This window comes from Clarias gariepinus, chromosome 6 (assembly GCF_024256425.1).
Source record: "Clarias gariepinus isolate MV-2021 ecotype Netherlands chromosome 6, CGAR_prim_01v2, whole genome shotgun sequence".
Taxonomy (NCBI): Eukaryota; Metazoa; Chordata; class Actinopteri; order Siluriformes; family Clariidae; genus Clarias; species Clarias gariepinus.
In genome coordinates, this window is record NC_071105.1 from 39,678,049 (window position 1) to 39,705,314 (window position 27,266).

General features: G+C 38.2%; 3 protein-coding genes across 4 annotated transcripts; 1 reads left to right on the plus strand and 2 right to left on the minus strand.

Annotated features, from left to right (window-relative positions):
• Window positions 1-1,602: 1,602 nt before the first annotated feature.
• Window positions 1,603-10,350, minus strand: dgke (diacylglycerol kinase, epsilon). The gene is made up of 11 exons (XM_053499419.1): window positions 9,348-10,350; window positions 8,239-8,398; window positions 7,919-8,038; window positions 7,661-7,804; window positions 7,314-7,471; window positions 6,585-6,633; window positions 6,396-6,509; window positions 6,228-6,299; window positions 5,863-5,990; window positions 5,368-5,479; window positions 1,603-4,959 (listed from the first exon to the last, which is right to left on the minus strand). Exons 1-11 carry the CDS (start codon window positions 9,788-9,790, stop codon window positions 4,738-4,740), a joined length of 1,722 nt encoding a protein of 573 aa, XP_053355394.1. The 5' UTR covers window positions 9,791-10,350; the 3' UTR covers window positions 1,603-4,737.
• Window positions 10,351-12,721: 2,371 nt separating this feature from the next.
• Window positions 12,722-16,147, plus strand: c6h17orf67 (chromosome 6 C17orf67 homolog). 2 transcript variants are annotated; one of them, XM_053499626.1, is made up of 4 exons: window positions 12,722-12,800; window positions 13,917-14,005; window positions 14,265-14,403; window positions 15,951-16,147. In XM_053499626.1, the coding sequence occupies exons 1-3, from the start codon at window positions 12,749-12,751 to the stop codon at window positions 14,379-14,381; spliced, it is 258 nt and encodes an 85-aa protein (XP_053355601.1). In that variant the 5' UTR covers window positions 12,722-12,748; the 3' UTR covers window positions 14,382-14,403; window positions 15,951-16,147. The 2 variants fall into 2 exon arrangements, with proteins under 2 accessions (XP_053355601.1, XP_053355602.1); XM_053499627.1 differs by having other exon boundaries at window positions 15,954-16,147.
• Window positions 16,148-17,831: 1,684 nt separating this feature from the next.
• On the minus strand, window positions 17,832-21,307 carry cbx8b (chromobox homolog 8b). The gene is made up of 5 exons (XM_053498720.1): window positions 21,185-21,307; window positions 20,931-20,974; window positions 20,600-20,665; window positions 20,415-20,481; window positions 17,832-19,436 (listed from the first exon to the last, which is right to left on the minus strand). The coding sequence occupies exons 1-5, from the start codon at window positions 21,251-21,253 to the stop codon at window positions 18,558-18,560; spliced, it is 1,125 nt and encodes a 374-aa protein (XP_053354695.1). The 5' UTR covers window positions 21,254-21,307; the 3' UTR covers window positions 17,832-18,557.
• Between the last annotated feature and the right edge of the window lie 5,959 nt (window positions 21,308-27,266).

Below are 27,266 nucleotides of genomic sequence, written 5' to 3' on the forward strand. Positions count from 1 at the left end.
AAGTGTACTGTATTATACTCGCTAGAGCACAGTATAGTACAGTACAACTCAGTAAATTACAGTTATAACTATAAAAGTATATAAAAGTACAGTGGAACCTCTACTTATAGCATAATCCATTCTGAAAGCGGGCTCGTATTCCAAAACACTTGTAAACCAAATTTAATTTTCCCATAAGAAATAATAGAAACTTAAATTATTCGTTCTACAGCCCAAAATAAATACATAAAAATAATTAATACAAAATATAAAGTAAAAGTAAAACAAATTAACCTGCACTTTACCTTAAAACAAATATATAAATCCCGACAGATAAGTGTATAGTTTATGCACGCAGGCGTTGTGTGTGTCTGTGTCTGCTTGGGTCTGTCATTATGTGTGTGCGCACGTAATTTGACACCGTGCCGGTTCACACACACACAGCGCTTGCCTGCTGCTCTTGCTCTCACTAAAGGTAAGAAAGAGAGAGAGAGCGAGTGTGTGTGAACCAGCACGGTGTCAAATTAAGCGTATCTATACACTTATCTGAAGAAAATGGATTTTTAACCTTCTAATGAAAAAAAGTAAAAATAATCCCGACAGATAAGTGTTTGTTTATCCGCGCAGGCACTGTGTGTGTGTGTTTGGGCCTGTCGTTATCTGTGCGTGCGTGTAATTTAACACCATGCTGGTACACACACACACACACAGCGCCTGCGCTGATATACTCACTAAAGGCGAGAGAGAGAGAAAGAGAGTGTGTGTAAAGCGGCACGCACTCACACACACAACGATAGGCTGAGGGAGAATATGCGTGCATGGATGTTGATTATACCAGTAAGAGATGAGCACTAAGACCCAGCAGGGGAGACGATTACCCACTTCTACAGCGCACGAGAGAGAAAGACCGTTGGCTCAGCTGTGATGAGATGACGCTCGGCGTCAAAACAAGAAGCGCATGCGTGATACATGGTACTTGTAAACCAAGACAATGCTCGTTTTTCCAGTAAAAATTCATTTTAAAAAATCTTTGCTCACCTTGTGGAACACTCGCAAACTGCGTTACTCGCAATCCGAGGTTTCACTGTACAGTTATAATTTAATGAAGAACCGGGAACGTCACTTTTGTGATTTTGGGGGATGGTGGGACCCAAATAAACAAACATTTAGATCTTTACTAAATTCACACTGAACATCAAGGTGGTAAAGACAAACAGAGGCATAAGCTCAGTTTCTTCCTATCACACTCCATAGGTGAAATCTGAGCCTCTAATATCCACTATATTACAGTAAATACACATTTTAACCTCACAGATGTAAACATTTACTGAAGGAGATCAAATAAAGTCCACATGCAGTGCAGGGGATTTGATAAAAATGTGCTTCGATAATCAACTGTACTGTATATATTATACTGCGCTACACTACCTTTTATATATTGTATATATATATATAACTATTTTCGATTTTATACTATACTATCTACTACAGTATGCTACATACTGTTTTTTATACCGGTTATCTATCCTTCATGAAGCAGCTGTTATGGAGAATTAATCAATCACTCCAGAACTATCAGAACATTTAACAAATAATAAAAAGGCGTTAGTTCTGTTTGCTTGGACATTTAATCTTTAATTAATCAATCACATTCAGAATTTCTCAACACTTAAGAGAGAAATACATTTCTGTGCAAAGTCTTGATATGAAATCTCTTAAAGCATCTGTGGCTTTATGGCATCTCGAGTTTTAATGTAATGTACAGCAATTAAAAAAAAATACTGGCTATTAAATAATAACTAGATATAAATTCTGAGTGAATTCCCAACGATTCTTATCTCTCTCTTGATTAATTCATTATCCTATGTAGAATAAATATATCTGGTGAACTGAAACGTCTTGGTTTTATCAGCTACTTCGGCAATTCAATGGAATAAACAGTCTTATAAATAACAACTTTGGCAAATGGAATCAAACCTAAACACAACCAATAACACTAATTCATAATCGATGATTAAATATTACACAGGGTAAGTGGTTTAAAGATCATACTGGAAAAAATATACATATAATAAATCTGACTTTGACAACATCTGTTAGGAAAAATATTTAAACCTAACATATAAGATAGGATAAGACTAAGGAGCTCTTTTGCAATACAGTTGCGTGCACACACACACCACACACACTCCACACACACACACCTAACAGTAATGGAGAGGTGTGTACGCCATCAACAGAAACTAAAAACTAAAATGCATAAACAGCTAGGAGTAATGTGTAAATTAGTAAATTTCTTAACTAACTCTGTGTAGATTACATATGATTCTGTAACATGTTAAGTGAAAAAATCCAATAACCCATGAAAGACTGCTAGTGTGGTGAGGTCGGTGCTAGTACTGTAGCTAGCAAAGTTAGCTTATTTCACTCAGCTATTCTGAAAACAAAGCTAGTAAAAAGCGCAAAACGTAAATATATTTTTTCATAATGATTTGTGTTTAACGAATAAGCTTTAACATAGATGTATAATACATAGTAGCTATTACTGTTCCAGTAGATACTTTCTAATAAATAACCTGAACAGGCCACGCCCCCAGGCGAGGGACATGTCCAGTAAAAGTGTGATGTATGGCGCAGATCTAACAGAGTCATTTATCTCCAGGAAATTAAACTTTTGACTTTTGAAATCGATAAATAAATGTAAAAAAAAATCCTTGCAAGTGGTTACAAAAAAACAAAACAAAAAGCAAAACAACTTTCACAGAAACCTCTGGTTCAGGCTAAAGTACAGTTTAAACTGAAACACAGGGTTATGACAGTGCAATAGGTACACGGTGTAAAAAGTAAAGTAAAATACAATAACGGCTAAACAAAAAAAAAAAACACACAATATACATGAGTATTTTTTTTGGTCCTATGACTTCACAGCTTCATAGTAAACATGTGCCGATAGTCAGATACGACTACCGTAACCATGGCAATGACAAAAAGCTAATAACTTTATCAAAAAGAGTATAACACACTATATACTTATGGGAAAAAAAATTTTCTTTCATGATGTTCTCTGAAATATGGCAGATGAATAGATAGATTAATTATTAATCTATCAGTCGATAATAATCTCTTTTAAAAACTCTAAATATATTTTAATCTAAATAAAAATGTTTGTGGTATATATTTTTTCAAAATGCACATACATTCATCAGATTGTAAACAGAAACCAACAGCAAAAAAAAATCTTAGGACCAAAAAAAAATAATAATAAAAAAATGTATATATCACAGAATGAGGGTCATGTGACTCAAAAAAGATTGTGTATATAAAATATATAATAAATATAAAATAACTGACTGTCCGTTTGGCCACAAGAGTAAAGCTCTCTCTTATTGCACAAAGCTGCTTAAAAAATGACAGAACAAATATCAGTGCATGTGATCATCGCTTACACGGCGTGACATCATAACCGCATTCAGTGTTTCAGACACAGTGCTGTTAATGCAGACCTGCCGCCTAAAAAAAATAACGTGATGACAAGCTAACCTAAAAACTATCAAACTAGCATATAAGCCCAAAAACTAGCATGTTGGTAAACAGGCTAACCTAAAAACTAGTATGTAAGCCACAAACTAGCATATGAATGAAAAATAGCATTTATGTGACAAACCAGCATGTAAGTAACCAGGCCAACCTAAAAAGTTACAGTAGCATGTAGGCCACAGCTAATGTGTTAGTAAACAGGCTAACATAAAAATTAGCATGAAAGCTAATTACAAGTTTGTGTCTTGAGCTAGAATGTTAGTAAATAGAACAACCTAAAAGCTAGCATAAAAGCCACAAACTAGCATCTAAGTAATCATGCTAACCTTAAAAATAAAAAAACATGTAACGAACAAACTAGCATGTAAGCTAACAGGCTAACCTAAAAACTAGCATGTTATTCATAAACTAGCATGTTAGTAAACAGGCTAACCTAAAAAATAGCTTGTCAGTAACAATAAATCACAAATCAGTTGTCGAAGACAGAAACAGAAAAGTGTGTTTTGTGTGTGTGTACAGGATTTTGAAGAAACCACCAGCTTTTGTGTTTTAGATAAAAATAGCAGACGCTAGTAATTTACACATACACACCTTATTTTTTTTCTAGAAAATATAAATGATGTCATTAATAATTTAGTGCTCATGTGAGCCCTGAATGTACACACACACACACACACACACACACACACTCCAGTTTCTATTGCGGGCGCCTAATTTAATCGCTTTATAATTAGCATTAGCGCGCAAATTATTAGTATAGCGTTTTTTTTTTTTCAGTCAAAATCTTTCCAGATTTTTTTTATAAGACGTTTAACGACGTCTCCAAATAAACGATTAGTCATGTTAAGCAAAAACTCGTAGCATGAGTCAGCACATCCTTCATGCAGGATTATCCAATCAAAATGAGAGATTGGACGCATTGCAAATGAAGTGGGCGGGGCTATAAGGAGGTCTGTGAATGATGTCAATCAGTTTAGATTCATATATTAAAAGGAAAAAAAAATTATTTGTATTTTTAAGCGATGTCGACATATAGACCTAGACCCTTTAACGTATAACCTATAACCTAGACCTATAACGCTGCTGTGTGAAACGCGGGAAGGTCGGCAGGTCTGTAACTGCTAATCAGCCATGTGAATGTCGTTTAGCAAAATTACAATAACGTTTAATTAAGCAGCCAGAGCAGACTCCGTCAGCTGTGTTTGGGATGGAGCCGAAGCCTCACCGAGCTTCTGAGCTCTTCTCCGGAGCGCGAGCGCTCCTTCCCGAAGGCCCTTCGGCGTCTGAGCCGCTGGACTCTTCATCGTCGTCATCATCGGTCTGCTCAGGACAGTGGTACAGCATGAGTGCCTGAGTTTTGTGCGTGATAGTGATGGTGCACGGGCCCTGAGCCCACGGCTCGCCGTCCACCTGCATCGGCATGCGCGAGCTCTTTAGGATCAGCTGCAGGATCAGAAACACACACACAACGAGCCATAATGATCACATGACACCACAAGCACCACGCAGGAGTCACCTGAGCAACACAATCACGTGACTCACCGAAAATCAAATTAGATCATTCACATGGTTAGTGACATGACATGACATGACCTCAACAATCAGATCTAACGCTTAGCATTAAAGCTGCTTTAACTGCACAATACAAAAGTCGGCCAACGTCTCTCTGAGGCGAATCAATAAAGAACCTATATATCAATCAATCAATCTATCTATATTCACCAGTGTTACAAAATAAAATACAGTTCAGTAATCATTAGAGCTAGCAAATGTCAATCACAAATCAAATGCATACACACAATCACTGTAATCTCACACACACACATGCATACACATACACGCGTTCCTCACCCTCACAGTGTGTGCCTGGCCCAGTCGCACAGGGTTGGCCAGCTTGACCTGGATCTGAGCGCAATGGAACGATCCGAACACCCCGACTACCTCCAGCAGTCCATCATCCAGCCTGGAGAGAGAGAGAGAGAGACACACACACTAAAATACTGAGTTTATCTCCATTAAATATGCTTGGTTACACACTGCTAATTGTTCATAGCCTGATTATCACAGTGACCGTTTATTATATGATAATTAGATTATAAAATATGAATTTGAGCAAAGAATAAACGTCATCATTTAGCTAATAGTAGCTAAATAAGTTATCTCTGAACAGTTAGAACTCTCTTAGAACTATCATCACTCGCCTGAAATTTCTGAAATGTCTCTGGTTAGCGAAAAAGCATTAGCAATTACAGATGCTAGAATGTACCGAGGGTATAAACAGTTCTAAACGACATCCAGGAAAACGTAAGGCTACTGAAGGTCGCTTGTGAAGGTCGCATTACTGACCGTGTTGGAGGACACGGCTCGTCCCCCATTCCTTCCCAGAGTCGGCAGCCTCCGCCCCAGTACCCGATATTACACACGATGATCCCCTCTAGGCTGGGCAATGGCACCTGCTCTCCATCCAGCTCCAACTGCCACACACACACACACACACACACACACACACACACACACACACACACAGAGGAGGCCAGATGACATCATCAGGATCAGCACTAGTAAAACTTTTATGGAAAAGCGCATTAGCCTACCTGCTAAAGTTACACTTGACTTGAAAACCAAATGCACATAAATTGTGTCAGATGCGCCATCTAGTGGACACGTTTAGGATACACAAGTGCACAATGCACGAACATTAAAACCTTCACCTCGATCCTTTTGTCCAAGTCTTTACACTCCTGCACCAGACAGTCTTTGGTTCCGTAGAGAAAATACACAGCCTGCGAGTGAGAATGACAAGATTTGCGTAAACAACATTTTAACCATCTAATGTTTACAGTAAACAGTATTATATTTCAATACAGAGTTACCCTGACCTTGTTGATAATGCGGCTGGAGAAGAAAGATGGCGTCTTTTCGCGGTGCGCATGAAAGTTCAGGGCCATCAGAGCGTCTGGTCCCACAGAGAAATAATTATTCATGGACAGGACCTGTCAAGACATCGAGCCGCGTGAGACAAAGTCGCGTTAACGGAGGTAAGGTGCGCGATGCTATGCAGGTCTGACCTTTGGCTTGCGGAAGTAGTTTCCTTTGGAGACGACTTGAACTTTCCACCTGAAGTGTGAAAGCGGGTAAATGACAGAACCAGCTAGCACATGGGTATATTAGTGTATCACTAATATAACAGCACTGGTCCTAAATCAGAGCCTTGTGGAATCCCATATTTATGCTGGTAATATTCAGGCTTGAGGCATTCAAGCTTCATAGTGAAGAAAAAAACAAAACATGAATGCCTACGTGTAAGCGTGTTTTTGTTAACAAGATGGTTGACATCATAGGTTTATGATTTCATTACATTTTCAACATAGTGCGGTGTACAGTCAGTGATATAAACTGATTTCTGTAAATACTACAATTCATATAGTTGACACAACCTCACATGATAATGACACCGTCCTGAATTTCTGACTAGAATTTTATTTTAAGTAAGTTGATGGGTTTTCCTTGTTGTTTCCTAATCAAAGAAGATGAGCTCAATTTGATAGCTGCTTTAATCCTGGCGTTCCACAGGGCTCAGCTTTGGGACTGTAAGTATAATAATCTATTAAAAAAACAAGGGAGCTACATTTACTAAATCTGATATTGTGTACTGCCTGAACTGCAGGTGCGCCATCTTGTGGCAATCAATATTTATTGACAAACACGTTAAAGGAACTTTATTACTGACTAATGTATAAACTAAGCGAGATGTGTATATCACATGCGTCAAAGCGAGTACACACACACACACTGACCTATCCATCTTGACCAATTCAGCCTCCAGGACGTTCCTGATCACCTGTTCAATGGGAATCTCACCCGCGTAACCCGAACCCCAGCCCAGAGAGTTGGACAGGTCGTTCCCCGTCCCGAGAGGGAGGATGGTCACACGGGGGATAAACTGATCCTGACCCTGACGAGACAGAATGAGAGAGAGAGAGAGAGAGAGAGAGAGAGAGAGAACACCATGATGATTAAACTCTTTCTACCATCTATATCACATCTCCTGAGGCTTCAAGCTTCTCAACAGGTAGAACCGCTGCTAGAAAAAGTGGCACAATTAAATTTTTTAAGTTCTACACACGAGTGTGTGTGTGTGTACCTTCTGTTTCATGGCATCAATGGCATCCAGCACCCAGCCCACAGTGCCGTCTCCTCCACACACCAACACACGCACACAGCCAGGGGGCAGCAGAGTGCAGAGCTGCAGGGCTTTAGCAGGAGCGATCTCAGACAAGTCGAACACCTGCAACACACACACACACAGAATGAGAAGTCCATGTGACTAATATGAAATGTTTAACACCTCCTGACCAATCAGGATACAGAATTCAAACAGCTGTTTGTGTCACTGAGATACCTGCACCGGGTTGAGAAGGGTTCGAAACTCCCCAAGCAGCTCCTCGCCCATGTTGTTTCCACTGCGCGTGTTAGCTAGCACCAGCAGGGGGCTCCACCCACTTCCATACCTTGCTGCAAGCTAAACACGCACACCAAAACATATGTACAGTTGAAGGGGGAAAAGATGAGATGGCACATGGATGTGGAAAAACCTTCAGAAAACCTCAGTGTTACAAAGCTTTGTAGAGATTCGTACTTATTTACACCAGTTCCAGTGTAAAATTATGTATTTGTGATTTTGTCTTATGTAATGTGTATGAACAGGGGGCGGGGCTTTACCTTGCAGTACTCGTCTGGATGTCTGCGGCGCAGCAGGTTTAGCTGGAACAGGTACGGGGGAGGAATGATGATGGAGCGGAACTCGCCCAGATTGCAGAGCTCGTTATCGTCGAGAGCTGTTTTGCAGTCGTCGTGAACCGTCTTCTGACACCACACACACCTGCACACACACACAAAGATACAGTATAGCTTGACCAGCAACTCAGAAAATGAAACCTTTTCTTGTTTTCATTTTAGTTATGTCAGGAAGGGGATCCAGCGTGCCAAGATGTTTGTGGTTGTGGGGACCTCTACGGTACCCTACAGGTTTCCATGGTTACGCATGTGTAAGATGTTCATTATTACAGGAAGTCCCCTACATACGAACATTCGAGTTTTGAATTTTTCAAAGATACACACATGCCCTCGTGCATGCTCGATCGCGGAAGTTAGATCACATGTCCGGCGTACATTGTCACGTGCGTGCAGTGTGCATCCTCTGCAAGTGTTAGCGGTGTAGTGAACACGACTGTACTGTATAGAGTAAGCCCAGGATATCTGGAAGAGAGCGTTAAAGCAGCGGCGATGATGCTGGTACTGCTAAGAATAGGCAAGCAATAAGGATGGAGACAAAGATGACGGGTGATGACAGACATCGCCCGCTCTTTTAACATGAATCGTTTGACCAGCTGAACAATTCTAAAGAACAAGGACAAGATGATGGAACGTGTTAGTTTTATTCTGTGTACAGCCGATTGTGTTACTGTCCTCTGAGCTGGACAACGGGACTCATTCTCATGTTGGGGACTTACTGTATTTATAATAATGAACAATATACATTATTATTATAGTAGTCAGTGAAAGATGTTTCAATGCTAATCAGGGATGATCCACTGACCCCAAGTGTGGGTGAAGCATTTAATCCCAGAGATACACATTAGGTACCTAGCTCTACACACTCACACCTGATGTAGTGATGGACCTGTACATCCTCACACTCTCACACTCTGACACTCTGACACACACACACACACACACACTCTGACACACACACACACACACACACTCTGACACACACACACACACACACACACTCTGACACACACACTCACACTGACACACACACACACCTGTAGTCGCAGAGTTTGGGCTGCGTGCCGCACTGTTGCTCACACACGGCGCAGTAGCTCGCGAGCGGCACGTTCCCGCGCGCCCAGCGGTGGCGGAAGCCCCCGTCCTCCTCGTGCGTAGACGGCGGCGCGGCGATCTCCTTGCAGGCGAGCGCGCGCTCGACGGCTCGCGCGCACGCCTCGTGCGCGCACGCGCCGCAGCAGTCGCAGAAGGCGCCGTGGAGCACGGGCAGCTCGCACGCGCAGCAGTACGTCGGCTTGCCGAACAGGTCCGTGTAGCGCCAGCGGTGGCGGCTCGCGCGCGACAGGTCCTTCAGGCGCACCGCGCGCTCCGATCGCCGCGCGCCGCACCACAGCCTGATGAGCACCGGGAGCAGCACCGGGAGCAGCACCGCCACACCGGCCCACAGCAGCAGCGCCGGCCACCCGCCCTCATCGTCCATATCCAAACCAATAAACACAAACAAAAACAAACAGATCGGATCAACACCGTGTGACACGGCCGCGCGCGCCCACGGGAACTGACGTCATACCGTTCAAACCGCCGCGCGCACGAACACAGGGCACCCGCTCACCCCCGGGCATCTCTCAGCGCGAGACCAGAAACCTGCAGCGAGAAAGATTAGCAGCTAGCTTGTGTCTCCAAAACAACAACAAAAATAACACCCCTCCCCCTGCGTAAGCCCCGCCCCAACCCGGAAACGGCTCAGGACTCTTTTAAATACCTCAAAGAAAGAAAAAAAAAACCTTGTGATAAGTAATAATATTACTAATAACGGTATTACATCCGCGAGCGCCGGGTTCACTTCCTCCAACAGCGAGTCATGGAACCGGAAGTTATGACCAGGCTAGGGGGCGTGTCCCAAATCGAGCCACGTTCACTACGTAGTGCACGAGCACGGGGTTCATATTCATGTAAACACTGCAGAAACAAATGACTGTACACACAATAACAACATGTCCAGGAGAAAACGAGTTTATATAGAGTTTGGGTTCTTGGGTTTTGTTCGTGTGTATAAGTAAAGAGCGATTATATTGAGTTAATAAATGTATATCAGTTGCTTGCGATATATATCGAGTGTTACAGTTATTATGGCCTCTGGAACAAACCAACAGTTCAACAAACAGACTCAGTGTTTAAAGCTGTAAGTGTTACATGAGGTGTTCGAGTCAATTTGGGCATCACAGTGAGAACAAACAAACAAACAGATTCTATGTTACTGAACATCTCGGATGCAACTTCTAAAGTAACCATTTATTTATTTATTTATTATTATGATGATGATTATTAATATTGTATGTTTAAAGTCACAGGAGTGGCACAGTGGTTAGTAAGTTAATAAGTGTTGATGAATTCTGGATCCTAATTGGTCAGAAGGACAGGTTTTATTTATTTATTTATTTATTTATTTATTTTCTTTCTTTCTTTATTTACTTTTGCAAACAGTGCAGCCAGTAAAACAGCCATGATTTTCACACATATTATAGACAGGAGTTCTCTTTTCTGTTCTCTGGGGTGACTTTGATTTTGCCTTTTGACGGATCCCTCCAGGGTCTGGGATTGATTCCTGCCTCGGGGTATGTGTGCATGGAGTTTGCACGTTCTCCTCGTGCTTGGTAGGGTTCCTCCTGGTACTGCGGTTTTCTCCCACAGTCCAAGAATATGCAGATTAGGCTAACTGGCGTTTCCAAATTGTCTATAGTATTAGTGTGTGTGTACACTCTGCCTCAGGCCCTAAATCTCCTTGGATAGACTCCAGGCCCAATACCACCCTGTACACAGGATAAAGCCGTATGGACGATCAGTGAGTGAATGAAGTCACAGGTGTGTGAGGGCATCCAGACAGTGGTGAAGGTCAAACCCTCATCCGACCAACATGATTTGCATAAAGAAATGATCAGTAATGGTTAATGGGGTGTGTAAGAATAGATATAACACACACACACACACACACACACACACTTTATACACTCAAAATCACTAATACTCAGATTTTAATGTATATATACAGTAGAGTATGCAAGTGTTATATGTTTATGGGATTTAAGTGTGATACATCTGCCCCCTAGTGGACACATTTTAAAAAGACATGCTACAAACGCAAGCTTGATTTAATTTTTATACTAATGCAAAAATAAATGTAAACATAAATAACATGTAAATATTTGGTTAAATACAATTGTTAATTATTTGTCAGAAGCACAGATTATATTATTTAAATGAATTAAATAACATATAATTAAATCAAGCTAACATTGAACCCATGTGCCAGTGTTACTATTTCATTTTGTTACAGAGTCGACTTAATAGACAAAATGTATCTTATTTGTGTTTTTAAGACATTTAATTTTGAGGAAATTTTCTTCAAGTGTACCTGTAAGATATTTTCTTGCTAGCTTACAACCTAGGCTGCTACAGAAACCTGATCTAATAATACTGTATATTTGATTTTTAAATTATTTCTCTTCTTGCTTTAAGATTTTTTTAAATAGAGTATTAATTAATAAACTCATGAATGTAGCAGGTATTATAAACTTTAGAAGATGATGACTTCCTAAAATTTGCTAAGTTGTGACAGAGATAACAATAGCATTTGGCTTCATTAGCATAAACACTTTAAGTTATTTTCAGACTTAATAAACCAAATTCAATCTTTCGTCCTTCTTATTAAAATGTAGCAATTTTTTTTTTGCAATAAGCCTTAATACCCAAGTGTTTTATTTAACAGTTTTTAGATGTTTTTATGATCAGCTAACCATTACTTTCTGTTTCCTCACCATAGTGGCACGACACCTGACTCTAACATCTGGATTTCAATTGATCTAGAGCTAATTAATTATATCAGATAATACACAAGCTAAAAGAATATTAATTATCAACAATCTTCACAAAGTACACACACTCTTTAGCCTTTCAACGAGCAAGTGATGTAATCTTTTAGTAGAAACTCAATGTGTGTGTTGTTGTTTTAGGAAAATAATCACCCACAGTGTTGTGTGGTGGAGTCATTACTTTCATTCTGGAGTCAAATACCTGTTATAACATTATTATTATTATTATTATTATTATGACACTGGAGACTCCTTCCATACACCTTCCATGAACACATTCCCCCTTAAAGAAAACTTCAACTTCACCATGCACACATTTTTAAAACCTGTGAATTAGCTGTTGCTATAGAAACAATTTACGTCTCACTAGATAATTATAAATTAACGTATTACAAGAGCTGCTCTTACAGAAAATAAATCAACACCATCTGGCCAATCATAATCCAGAACTAAACAGGTGTAAATGTCAAAATAATTCGGATGTGATGTTGCTGCACATCTGGTTTCCTCCCCTAAAAAAGAAAAAAGAAAAAAGGTTTGTGAGCAGTGCAGGAACAGGAGCTGAGACCATGAAGACGCTGGCTTTTCTCCTCTGCCTGGTCTTACTGACCTTCTGCACAGGTTTGTGGATTTATTAAACACTTAAAGTTATTTTTTTCCTTTTTACAAGAATATCCAAATTTCATGCAGATTTCTGTCAAGTCAGAAGTCATTGGGATTTCCCCCCCCTGTATTTAAACATTTGTACTTAAGATAGTATTTAAGATTTTTTTGCATGCAAATTATCTTTTACAAAGAAATTCTCTTAATTGCAAATTTTAACCGCAACTTCCTAATCTGTGTTTAAATACTGTAATTTACAAAAACAAATCATTCTAATACTATGTAGTTGTTTCTGAAATCCAGTTTATTAATTTATTTTTATGTAATAACATTTCAATAATATTTCATTCTCATACAAATATTCTTATATAAGCACTTTTTGTCTACGTTGCATGGATGTTTATACTTTGTTTCTTAGATTTATATATTTTTTATTTATTCTAATGATAAATTTCACAGAGAGGATTGCAATAGTGCAGATAATTATTGTTTATTGAAATAGGCATATATGGGCATAAATCTGAGAATAGGATACAGAATGTGGTGTATGTAAGTATGTGTAGGTAAAGTGAAGGTGTGAAGTGTTTGCTACGTGGCTGTTTTGCCCGTACGGAGCCTCCGGGTTCGAGCGGAGGGTCGCGAGGGGCTCCCAGGGGACGAGATGGGATGAATGAGCACTTTGTGTTCAGAGAGAGAGAAAGGAGAGGGAGAGGAAGAGAGAGGGAGAGGAAGAAAGGGAGATATGGGGGAGTCTGAAATAAATTTACATTTCATTTATTTTCAGATATAAGTAAATATAAATAGACTAGATTTGATTTATTTTATCTATACTCATCTGAGCAACTGTATCTTGTTTTATACGACAAACTGATGAAACATGAATGAAGAAAATAATCTGTTAAAAATCTCTCTGGATCTACTTTTGCTTCACATAAATCCAAAAACAGGAGGCGGAGCTTATCACATGGCAAACTGTTTTTGCCCCTTTTTAATATATGATTTATTACTGGCTTGATTTAGCTGAGCACTGCCACCTAGTGGACGGAATGAATACCGCATTGTGGTGTCAGTGATAATGTGTTATTATTCTGTTTGGATTAAACACAGGTTATTGACATTCTTCATTTTGTACAGGTGCGAATCCTGTGGTGAAGGAAAGCTTCGCCAAGCAGCTTCTCCGCAGTAAGAGGCAGAAGCCGGGTTATTCCGATGAGCCGATGAGGGTATGAGAGCTGAGTTACACCCCACACACACACACACACACACACACACACAGACGTAAATACTCTTTAGCACTGTGAGACACTTTATTTCCCATAATTACTTTAAATCTCATATTCATTTATTTAATAATAACAAAGTAACGCTGTAAATAAAATAGGTAACTGAATGTAATATTTTGTATAGAATACATTTAAATTCATATACCCTTTTTCTTCTCTCCCTTTCTCTCTCTCTCTCTCTCTCTCTCTCTCTCTGTAGGAACACCTGGTGTATTTGCAGCAGTTGGAGCTCCAAGCTCGTGAGACTAATCTTGAAAACTGGTTAAATCCTCATTGCGCTCCTCGCTGTAACAGTAACTATGGTTACCCCATCTAAACCATCTGACATCTACAAGCAGGTGCACAAAACATCAACAACACATTACACAACAACAACAACAACAACAAACTTTAACCTGATCTCTTTCAAGAAGGAATTTTAGAATGATAAATGTACAATTAAAACTTGAACAATTGTGAGTTGTGTAAGAGTTCGAGGTTTAACCCAGAATTCTTTTAGGCTCAGCAGAAATGGGAAAACCATGTGGTGTTATTTTTGAGATCCTGTAACATTCTAGCCTGGGATAAGAACTCTAAAACCGTACAGTAAAAGACAAAAAAAAAATTTATTTCAAGTTTGGGGGGTAAACAGTCCCATGCAAACAGAACACACACACACACACACACACACACACACACACACACACACACACACACACATTTTAAAATATATCAAAACTATGGGTTTGAAAAGTTTTATTAATTTTACAAGTTTTATTATTTAAAATGGTAAAAAATGTTATTGCTGCAAAATATATTAAGTTAGCCACACCCCATTTTTGTAATATATTAATAACTGTGCATAAAAAGTTTATGAAATGCTAAAAAGATATAGTTTGAATACTAATAATTGTATTTTAATGAATGGAAAACTCAATTCAACTTTGGAGCTTTTAAGGTGAATTCAGGTAACCTGCAGTAAACCCTTTAGTACAAACGCTTGTTACAAGTCATGTGATAAAGTTCATTACACATCATACAAAGATGACAAGACGAATGAATTTCCATGACTACTGGAGTATTTTTTCAATTTAATTTTTATATGTATGACTTAATTAAAGTTGGTTTAAATGTACCTACATGAACATGTTTTTATAATCAAAATAGGTATAATTTAACAATTCCAAACATCTTATTTAATATATTTTAAAACATTCACTTGACACTCTTGACTTGAACGTGTTGAGTGATTTTGTTTTAATAATGGCAAATCCAAAAATACAAATAATAATAATAATAATAATAATAATAATAATAATTCCCAACAACAGACATTTCTTTTTCAAACACACTTTCTGGAGGGAAGAAAGGACATCATGAAGAGTAGATGTGGGATTTGGGTTAATCTGGGTTAATCTCAGGTATGTGAGTGTGTCAGAAAAAATATTAACAGATAATGGAATAAAAAGAAAAAAAAAGGATAAAATTAAGAGTCAATAGAATCACTGAAGCACAATATAAGATCTATTTAAAGTAAGTTATAATCAACATAATTATTTTCAAAATCCAGATAGTGAATCTGTTATTCCTGCCTCACTGCTGCCCCCTATCGCTGGCCTGAACACGAAGGAACCCAGGGCTAACAGTTGTACAGTACACATCGCCTTTATTATGAGAATCGTCTTGATTATTGTTTTCATAAGTTTCTACACCCTTTCCTCAGTCACAGGTCACTGAGTGTTTACAACATTCTCTTTCAGATTTTTTTCAGGGGATTTTTCTGAGCAATTAGACATTTATTTTTTATTTTTTAATGACTATTATCATTTTACTTTGAAAAAAATATTCCTGTTATGTTTTAAGACTTTGACTAATTTTGTGGCTGATTGACGCCAATTTCTCTCAGCAGGATGAAACTGGTGATGAAGATGATGACGATGATGAAGACACTGAGCCAGGACAATGCGGAGGCAGTAAACGGGAAGAGACCTGCGAATTAAGAAAATGTGTTTTAAGATTTTATGGAATTAAATACAGAAAAGACTAACAATTAAAAACAAGTCTTACTTTATTAAAATCCTCATTTTGTCTTAACACAGCCCCCCCTCCCTATACCCCCCCCCCCCTCTCCCTCCAACCCCCTGTTTAGACACATGCATTTAGAAATGTTAAAGCTTTTCGGCTTATCTTGTCTATAATAAACATTACTTTGCATTTTTGATCATTTTTAAGCTTTTTTCACTCTTGCATGTAATAACCTAAAGAGATTTTCACTTGCCGTGTGACTTTATGTAGAGTTATATATAAAACACATTTGCAATCTCGAGCAAAAAACGAACAAAACAAAAACTCAGGAGTTGTCTAGCCCTCTCAAATCACGTGTTTTCGTTTATTTAGATTTTTCTTTTTCTGTCGTTTAAATTACATTATTATTTTTATTCCCCTTATTTCATATTTCATTCTCTTACATTCCGCTTATAAGTGCTCATTAGGGGTTTTCAAAAAACGCCCAGAAGCCGAATAATGTCTAATAACCCATTCAATCTTATTAATGATCTCCTCTTTAATTTGAGCTCCATGTGAGGATGTTGGTGTAGCCTGCTCTGTATATCGACTGAAAATCTTTTATCTTTTGTTCTCCTCTAATAGTGAAACGCAGTGTGTCTTCTAGGTTGAGTGGAATCTCTGCATCGCGTTCTGTCGGATTTTTATCCCCGGTCGGTCCCACGGAAGCGGTTTGGCTTTTCACACGGTTTATTGGCTTTTCCAGTTTCCCACCTGTAACACAAGACTCTGATATTAAACTCGAAATTAAGAACGAATAAAAGAAAACTAAAAGATGTAGGCAGTAAGTTATTAAAACAAATAATGCAATGAGAGACAATTTAAAGAAGTTGATTACAAAAAAAAAACAGTGGCACAGAATGTTAAGTAAAAAATATGAATATATTAATATATACTTTGGGGATGGAATATAAAGTGTTCAGGAGTTAAAATTAAAGGATTGTGAGATTAATTATCGTTTTTCTTTTGCATGTTTATGAATTATTCTGGTAAGAAGGCCTGCTCACCGCACAAATATTAAATAAGAAATAAAAGAATAAAAAAACAAACAAATAAATAAATATCAATAAGTTATTAGATACATAACATCACTGTTGGTCTTGTTGTGTTTGTGTAAATATTTACTAAAATATCATTTTGCACTGAGACGCATAACACGGTTCTCATTTTTGCAAACAGCTGAATGTGTAAGATTTCTCAAACTCTCTCTCTCTCTCTCTCTCTCTACTATAGTATCTATATTAGACAAACATCTGTTTATCTGCTAGGTAATCATTTTTAACATGTGATTATGTCACTTGAACAAACTGAGTTTATAATTTGCGCATCAACAAAAAAAAAATCACTTAACGTATAACCAAACGTTTAACAAAATTATCTTTGTTTTTCTCATAATAATTAAAATTTATCTGGATGGTCTTGGGTGTTACACACTGTGTAGATAACTTGGACGCATACAAAAGGAAAAAAATGAATTAATAAACACGAAGAAGAAGAGTTTAGGAGGAATACACCTCTACACGGTGGGTAATGACCCATAAATTATATTTTAAAAAATTACACTTAAATAAATAAAAATAAAAATTGAAATGATAAAAATGAACACTACTCATTGTTCATTAATTTCCAAGACACCAAACACACACATAAATAGTGTTTTATATATATGTATATATATATTTTTTTTAGTTTAGTATATGATTTGTGATAAAAAAAAAAAAAAGTTTAGTTTTTTTTTTTTTTTTACAAGAAAATGACTCCAGGAGCCCAACATACACACATCTACATTCCCAGACATGGATTCAGCTCAGAGCTGAACATATAGTGCATGCAAATGTCTCCTCGATCATGTCCGCCATCACGGTTCAGTGTTTAACACATAAAATGGATGTTCATATCTTGATATTTTCATACACAGCACATGGTGATTAGAACAGAGCAGGAACAAATACTTAGTGCTTGAGACTACAGGCTTCAAAAAAGGAAAAAGGTAGCAGACATTTTTAGAGTGAATAAGAACCATTTTTGGTTTCCTAAAGAAAAACAAAAGCGAAAAACACACTGTGTTGGGAATTCTTCAGTTCACTGAGAAACCAATGAAAAACATCTGGTAGGCTTTCGGGTTTTTTTAAGGAATCCAAACCAGTTCTTTTATCACTTCAGCCTAAAATAAGCCTACTAACTTTATTTTAAATGTTCATTGCAATAACATTATCACTGTTCACAATATTGTTTAATATATTATTAGTATTTGCAATTGATAGTACATTTTTAGGAAAATATTCCACGGTCAGGGCAAGGCTGATCTTCTGAAGTTCTGGAGACCAGAGTTCCTTAGTAATTCTCTTTGTTCTCCAAACAGATCATATTTTGATGATCAATTTTTCATGTGGAATATTGCAGTATGACTGTAGAAATGATGATCAGAATGTGTGTAACAGGAACCTGATCATCTCTTGTCTTTAAAGAAGCCTTCGTCTGTGTTGCTCTCTTTGATGGTGACAGTTAAAAAGTTTGTCGTCACGTCCGTGATTGTGACCTTCTCAACATTGCTGAGGCAAGGTCTCCACTTGTCCCCGTCCTCCTCCTGTTCCGCTTCTTCCTCTGGTTCTCCGAGGATCCGTGCCATGGGGATCTTGGCAATGAGTGAAGGCTGGTGATGCTGATGATAATGCCGATGCTGATGATGATGATGATGATGATGAGGGTGATGTTGATGATGAGGGTGATGTTGATGTGGGCGCTTGATAGCTGCCATGTCACTGTGTTTGAATGCTCCATGATGTCTGAGGTGTTTAAGGTGCTTGCGGTGGAAAGGACTAGTGGTAAGCTCTCGAGTCCTGCAGTCGTCACTTGTTTTGGTCCATTCCATCATCCGACGAGGAATAAGGAGAGGGTTCTGTTGCTTTTGACACCTTGTGCTCAGAGTGTCCTCATCGTCCTCGCCCAGTTCGAGACGTGCCATTTTAGACGGGATGCCAGACATGGACTCGTCCATCTTGCTCTTTTCTGAGTGCAGGACACTTGAGTAGCCTTCTCTGAACAGTTTGGGCTTGCGACCCCGTTTTTTCGGGACGTGGCCCATTCTTTCTGTCTCAACCCTGGGTGACAGATGAGAACGATGATCTCGGGAAAGTTCCTGATGGGTGGGTCGGACACTTTCGCCCCGGTTCACAGTGCTGGGGGGGAAGATGGTTGGGACGACGCTGCGGAGCCCCTCCCTGGCCCTCGGCGTCACCAGAGGTTCAGGGTTCGGGTAGTTGATACGGATGCTGCGTGAAGATTCCCCGCGGAACTCATAGGATCTCGCTTTGGCTTTGGCTTGAGCCTGCATGAAGATGAATACTGGTTTACAAACAGGACAAACATCTTAAAACAAGAAGATGTGTGACAATATTATAAATATTGATTATCCTCTTATATCCATAGAAAATATCTCGAAGGTGAACCCGCTCTCTCAGGTGGTACCCTTATTATTTGTGCCTTTAATAGATTTTATTTGAAACTGTAGATATAGTCATTTTAAGATACAATAAAGATACACTACACGCTGTTTTCTAGGCAAGGAAGGGTACAGTACAATTTAGTATAATTTTTTGGGATCATACATAATGGAGAATAATTTTCCATCACAAATAAACACTTATGACAGGAAAATAATACAGAATTAGAAATAAGAAGATGCTCAAGCATCAAATGTCTAGTTAGGTAAACAATAACGATCACTCTCAGAAATAAAGGGAAAACTATTTCTTACATGTTTTGAAACCAATATTTTATCTGGAAACTTTAAAAATAACTGAAAACACTTAATTTTATAATAAACGTGATTTTATAATGTAATGAGTGACAAGCTGGAGCAGCTTTATTTCTAAAAGTGCAGGCCTCAATTTTAGGATCCAGTTAGAACCTCTGTAGAAATCTTGGCTCACAATCACACCTGGAAGCTTGGAGTGAAAATATATGCACTGTTGTTTGTCTGTAGTGAAGAAGGATTTCTCACAATTTCAGAACAAAAACTGTACCTTTCGTGTGTATGTAGAGGATTCAAGGTAAAATCTATAAACAACAAAAAAAAAGCAAAGCGAATTTTTTATGCTGTGTTCATATTCATGATCTCATTGTGAAACCAAGAGCTTTTTTTTTTTGTTTGTTTATCTTCCCCAGAAACCACTACCGGTTCTTCTTCTCTGAACTTTTTATTCCTTCATGATTTCTTTACACTAAACTCTACAGCAACATCAAATCAATGGGGATAAATAATGGTCATGTGTGGACCCTCTGTCTTCATTCTCGGTTCCTGTACCTTCATCAGGAAGGTCTTGAGTTTGGGTCCTCTCTTCTTGGGTCCAAAGAGTTCCCTTTCTCGCTCCCTGGACCAAAGAAACAAATAAAATAAGTAAATGCTTGTTTAAGAAGTGAAGTGGAACCACTGGATGAAACCGAGCATGCATTTTAATTTTCACATCTGTAATGTGATGATGAGTCTACCTTTCCTCAAAAGCTGCAAAAAGCCGAGAGTCCAGAATGTTTTCCTCTGGTTCCCAGGTGCTGTACCTGTCAGGAACACGAGCATGTGTTGTTTTAATTATCCCGCTGCAGCGTGCATGTGCGTGCATGTGCATGTGTGTGCGCGAGCGAGCGAGCGAGCGCGCGCGCGCGCGTCTGTGTGTGCGTTTTCATGGCATGCATGTGCGCTGGTTCTGGTTTGACAGCCAGCCATCGTCTGCGTCTCACACGTTATTAACGCATCATGTAAAAAAAAAAAAAAAATAGAAAAACGCGCGCGGAGATCATCAGACGTTTATGGTGAAATACTCACTTCTGTGACCAACCTTTCCACTTCACCAGATACTCCATCCGACCCTGCGCCATCACATCACACATGCAAGAAAAGAAACACATTTATTTTTGCTTAGCTCCGAGCCTGCACCACCACCACCAGCACCACCAGCAGCAGCAGTGTCGGGCTCGGTGTTAATGCAGGCTCTAACGCCACTAACACGCTCACACACGCATGCATCTGGAAATTATCGTTAACCCATGTCACACAGTAGTCGAAAATGCGCCACGCACTCTCCGGATCCGCCGCTTGATGATGGATTCGGCGGCGAACACTCTCTCTCCGACAGCAGACAGCTCCATGTTTTCTTCCTCCGTTAGCTTTAGCCGCGCCAGGCGAGCTGTCTGCTCCTCTCTCTCTCTCTCTCTCTCGGGCGACCCGATGCCAAAAAGAGTCGATTCTCCGAGCCTGGGCATTATGAACCGGGAGCCGACTCCGGAGCTTTGGAGACATTTTGCAAGTGCATGTTGCAATTTATTGGTTATAACTACAGGGTTGGGGGTTTGAATCCCGGCTTTGGTCCGTGTGTGTGTGTGTGTGTGTGTGGAGTTTGCATGTTCTCCTTGTGCTTGGTGGGAACTCCTGTGGTTCTCCGGGTTCCTCCCACAGTCCAAAGACATGCAGTGTGTTTCACATTCAGGTTTACATTTAGACATTCTGCAGACTCTCTTATCCAGAGACACTTACAAAAGTGCTTTGAAGTTTTCGTCATCGGATAGATCATTACACTGGTTAGGTTACCATCAGTCAAACACTATTGGATTTTTTTTGTTTTGTTGGAGTTGGGGTGGTGGTACCTCTGCATACGACCTTGATCTGTCCCAGAGGCGAGTTCTTAATAGGAATACTTTATTAATCTCAAAGGGAAATTGTATAATTACAGCAGCCAGTTCACGTGTTATACAACAAGTAAGCCAGGGGTAGCTCAGTGGGGCCAGGGGTAGCTCAGTGGGGCCAGGGGTAGCTCAGTGGGGCCAGGGGTAGCTCAGTGGTTAAGGTATTGGACTACGGTTCGGAAGATCCCAGGTTCAAACGACCAAGTTGCCACTGTTGGGCCCTTGAGCGAGGCCCCTTAACCCTCAACTGCTCAGATGTATAATGAGATAAAAATGTAAGTCTGCCAAATGCCTAAATGTAAATGTAAAGTAAGCAACGAGTAAAAATTGCATTGAGGAAAAGGTAATGATACAAACAAAACAAAACAAAAATACGCTATTTACAATTTAAGGTGCATTAATGATTTTTTTTTTTTTTTATGCGTAAAGTAATATGAATATGCTGTTTCTCTGTACACATGTGATTGTAAATACAGGCAGGAACGAAACTTAAAGGTGCACCAGCCAGTTAAAATAGTAATAAAAGATAGGATGGAATTAATGAAGAAAGTGACCATAGTGCAATTAAGGTGAAATTTCTAATGTGAAATGCATTATCCCATAAGAAATAATGTAAATGCAGATAATCCTTTCCAGCCACCCAAAAATATTAATATTACCAATTTCCAACATAATCATGTTTTTTTTTTTATATATAACAATTAAAACATTTAGAAAAGACATGTAAATGAAGTAAAATATGAAATAAATAGACATTAAACCTCACTTAACCTTCATTTATGATTTCTCTTGGCACTGGCTGCTTTAAAAACCAAACTGAAAGTGGTTCCCTTTTCTCCTTACTACAGTTTTTGGGACCCATGGTGCTGTGTGTTCAATAAATCTTGTAAAAAAAAGAAAAAATAATAATAACAATTTGTAGACTTCATACGCGGAGGTACCACTGGACCTAAGAAGCAGATAGGTCCTTAGTTGTCGCTTGAAGATTGCTAATAACTCAGCTCTGTTTCTCTGTAACTCAGCTTTCTGGAAATCTAGAGGAAGTTCATTCTAACACCAAGGTGCCAGGACAGAAAACCAAATTTTTTTCCCCAAATTGCTTGTAGTTTGTGACTGAATGTGTGAGAGTGTTTATGGGTGTGTATGAGCATTGAAATGGTTTGGCATAACTATCTGCCACCTTGTGCCCTGGGCTCACAGGATACCCTACACAGAATAATAAAATGTATCAACTCATTCATCTTCGTTAAATGCCTTATCCAAGCCATGAATTCTGGAAACTATGGGTGTGAAGCAGGAATACACTCAGTGTGATATCATTCTCCAGTATGTCTATAGTGTACACACTCATTGACACACTAAACCAGACCAGAGCACTTTAGGCACTATGAGGACCCTGGAGAACCAGGAGGGGACTGTGGGATCTATTTTAAATGTAAAATAATTATCACAGTCCAGCTACTGTCTGTGTGGAGTTTCTGTGTGCATCTTCCCCTGTCTTGGCTTTCTTTCGGTTCTCTGGTTTTCTCTGATCTTTCTGTAAGTGAAGCAGAAACACTGATCAGCCTTTAGGTGTGAATAAGCCTGTGCACCCATTCAGTGTGCATTCCAGCTGCACGCACAGTGTTCCCAGGATACGCAAAACCAGGATAAAGTGTTTACTGGAGCTGAATGGATGAATTACACTAAAACAATGTCGTAAAAGCATCAGAAAGGACAAGCCAGAATGAATGCAAACAGACATTTGTTTGGCAAAATAGCAAAAAAACTTACATGCCAAGAAAAAGGAATTTGCTTATGTAATGTCAAGTTCATCAGGTTAAAAAAAAAAAAGAGCAACTGCTGGTTACTAGCTAGCTTTTACTTCTCATTTTCTTCTTACGGATGATTATGTTCACATGCTGATCTCACATAGAAGATACTTCAGAAGGTTACTTTAGGAGGTCAGAGGAAACCAGAGAACACAGAGGAAACCCAGTCAAACACAAGAAAATCAGACAGACCCCCCAAGCTCAGGATTGAACCCGAGTTATCCGAGCTGCCAGGTGACACCACACCACAGCGCAGCACAAACCTAACATTTGTTTAGCAAATAAGCCAATACACTAGAACAAAAGAGGATGTGGGAAGATAGGAAAAGGAATTTGTTTAGTTTGTCTGGGGGAAACTTTGACCTGCAAATCTGTGAACCTTAAAAACACGAGCTGGAAAACAATCAAAACATCCAAACAGAGCTGGAAACAAATCCGGGGTCTGGAGTAGTGACTGGTCCCGTTATTTTAGATTTGAAGATTTATAAATTATACTGGTACTGGTTCTTATTTACACATGAATGAGGACTAACTTGACACTTTAAGGCACGAACAAAACCCACTGCTGCTGTCACACACATCATCTCATTTGGTTCCCTCACACTGCTGGGGTCAGACCTATATGCCATATCTTTCCTTCTAATACCTTTTTATTTTGCACATTCCATATCATTTATACATTTGATACTTTTTTATTGTAACTGTATATTAGTATATACGTATATTTTGTATTTTCAATTTTTTTCCTAGTACAATTCCTACCTTCTTATTCCGTTTTAGGTCACAAACAGTCGTGTGAGGGTTTCACTGCATATCTTAGTGTGTATGGCTGTGTACGGGACAAACATCTATTTTTATTTCATTCTAACCATAATTTTAACAGCTCATAATCAATTGTTTTATTTAGCAAATATAAAGTGGCTTAAAATGATCTCAGGGAAAGAAAAGCTTACTTCAGGGGCCGCAATTCAGATTTTAATGTTTTTTGGAAACTCAGTGTTTTAGAACATTCCTCTTATTTAAACGCCCGTGCAGAATTGGGAATCGGTTCATACAAACGACTCAGAGTCGACTCTCTGTTCGAACAGTCGCGACGCTTTCAGAATTCCGGGCAGCCCATAATAGTCGGCCACACACACACACACACACACACACAGAGAGAGAGAGAGAGAGAGAGAGAGAAACACGTCATCAGGCGGAAAAGATTTAAAGGCGAGTCATTGGTTCTGCTGTTGCTACGCGCCCAGAGGTTCCTGAGTGAAGAAACAGGAGGAGAAATACAGATTTAAGGTTTATATGTACTCTTATTTATAACTTATTAATAAATGCAAATCACGTATAAACCAATGATTAAGCAAACGTTTTCTTTTCCTATCTACAATAAAGTAAAGATCATTCCAGAACACAGCCACATCACAATCTGCATGTTCAAAAATAAAGGTTCTAGAAGGAAAAAAAAAATGTGATATAGAATAAAAAATATGGGTGGTACAGTAAAAAATAAAGGTGCTAGAATTAAAATGAATAGTGCTAGAATGAATAATTAAGGTGCTGGATTACAAATATGAGTGCTAGAATTAAAATTAAAGATGTTAGAATTAAGAATAAAGGTAATAGAAATGAAATTAAAGGTGCTAAAATGAAATAGTTGTGTTAAAATTAACAATAAAGGTGCTAGAATAAAAGTAAAGGTGCTGGAATTCAATTTGAAGATGCTAGAATTTAGTATAAGGGTGCTAGAATTGAAAAATAATGGTACTAGATTGTAAAATATGGGTAATTGGATTAAATAATATAGGTGCAAGAATTATATATTTTTTATATATACTGTGCAAGAGCAATGTCTGGTTCTGATACTACATGATCCTGTAATCATTCCCTTTTTGGTGCTTAAATGTCTCAATAAAAGGGTAATTTACCATCATAAATAATTTTCCACATCATGTAAAGATTCAGCTCACAAAGAACCAGCATGATTTTTGGAAAACCCTCTATTCTAAAGTTTTTTAGCAAGACAGATATGTTTTTATTTTTGAGTACCTTTTATTTTTTATTTCATCTTAGATTAGACACACAGATAATGAGAACTGGTTTATCTCAGGTTGCTGTATGTGCTGTATTTACCTTAGTTAGTGCTGTAGTTTGCTTTACTTTACAAAATAAGAAAAAATGAAATAGATGAATAATATATTTTTTTCCTGATACAACTGTAATCCATTTCAGTGCATTAGAGATTGTCCTGTTAGTCAGTTAATAATCAGCTCTTTATTCAACACGAATCATATGTTAGATTGTTTTAATTTAACTAATTAATTTAAACATGTTTTAGGCCTAAAGCTGTGTATGAAACTAACAGAGTTCAGTATGTGTGATGCCTCAGAGTGAACTCGGAGCTGTAATGTATTAATGTACGGTACAAGCTGCGTTTGCGTAAAGAGCTTAAAAGCCAAACCCGTGGAAAAAATAAAAATAAATAATAATAATAATAATAATAATAATAATAATAAAGAAAAGTTTTAAAATGTGATTTTGAAAAATGTTTTATCACAACTAGAACAGTTTAATCTCATTGGCTTTTTAAAAATATATGTATATGAAGGATACTTTTCCAACGACGCAGCTCCATCTGTGATTTTGTAGTAAATCAAAGTACAGAAATTTTGTACTGTATTTTAAACTAATGAGTAAATGTCGCAGAAATGTTAATATTAATATTATAATATAATATAATAACTAACATTAATAACAGCGACTCACTCAGAGTCATTTAATCATACGCGTCGAAAAATGTCATGTGACTGCAGATTTCAATTAAACTAAACAAGTTAATAAAGCGCGTTATAGCGTCAATAAAGAGGAAAGAGAATATAGCGACTCAGGAGAACATCAATATCATATCACACAATGTCTTCTTCTGCTTCTTCTTACTACACTGCGACAGACATTAATGTGAATTGTGGCCTATAGTAATTGTGAAAAAATTATGAACATTTTCTTAATGCTGTTTTTTAATATATAGATTTTTCAACTAACATAATTATATATATATATATATTTAACGATTTGTTCCCTAAACTATTGCATGTGTTATAAAGGGTTGATCGGGTTTAGGGACCCTTATTAATGACTCGCTTCTTCAGTGTTGCATACAATAAGAGCAGAATTCACTGCAGTAACACAACACGTAACACTTTAAATTAGCTTTGTTTAGCTCCGTAAGAAGTAATGATACACTGTGTGTGTCCAGATCCTACGGATCCACGGCGATCCATTTAACTGTGTGCTAGCCAATAAAACATGCCATTGAAGCTATTTCAAGGAAATGAATGTAATATACAACAACTTAAAGCTTTACTGAGGCTCATTTTACTTAAAGCTCTGTAATGCTGACTTAATTATTATTATTATGGCTGTGTAATATGAGTATAATAATAAGACAGATATAGAAACCAGCACCAATAACAACATCAATAATACTAATACTAATACTACTAATAATAATGAATTATTTTTCTTCTTCTGCTTATTATTATTATTATTATTATTATTGATTGAAGCTTTGAAGTTTCCGTCATTGGATAAATCCTTACACTGGTTGCTAGGTTCGAACTATAAGTACCATCAATCAAACACTGTTGGAAAGTTTTTTTTTATTATTAACTCAAATA

Excerpts from the sequence above, each read along its gene's own strand:
- dgke (XM_053499419.1), bottom strand. The coding sequence starts at position 9,790 with ATGGACGATGAGGGCGGGTGGCCGGCGCTGCTGCTGTGGGCCGGTGTG. Across the intron at positions 8,399-9,347 it reads CCCAAACTCTGCGACTACAG|GTGTGTGTGGTGTCAGAAGA; the intron begins GTGTGTGTGTGT and ends GTGTGTGTGCAG. Across the intron at positions 4,960-5,367 it reads GCCAGGCACACACTGTGAGG|CTGATCCTAAAGAGCTCGCG; the intron begins GTGAGGAACGCG and ends CTGATCCTGCAG.
- c6h17orf67 (XM_053499626.1), top strand. The coding sequence starts at position 12,749 with ATGAAGACGCTGGCTTTTCTCCTCTGCCTGGTCTTACTGACCTTCTGC. Across the intron at positions 12,801-13,916 it reads CTTACTGACCTTCTGCACAG|GTGCGAATCCTGTGGTGAAG; the intron begins GTTTGTGGATTT and ends CATTTTGTACAG. Across the intron at positions 14,006-14,264 it reads ATTCCGATGAGCCGATGAGG|GAACACCTGGTGTATTTGCA; the intron begins GTATGAGAGCTG and ends CTCTCTCTGTAG.
- cbx8b (XM_053498720.1), bottom strand. The coding sequence starts at position 21,253 with ATGGAGCTGTCTGCTGTCGGAGAGAGAGTGTTCGCCGCCGAATCCATC. Across the intron at positions 20,975-21,184 it reads TCAAGCGGCGGATCCGGAGA|GGTCGGATGGAGTATCTGGT; the intron begins GTGCGTGGCGCA and ends GTGATGGCGCAG. Across the intron at positions 19,437-20,414 it reads TCAAGACCTTCCTGATGAAG|GCTCAAGCCAAAGCCAAAGC; the intron begins GTACAGGAACCG and ends ATCTTCATGCAG.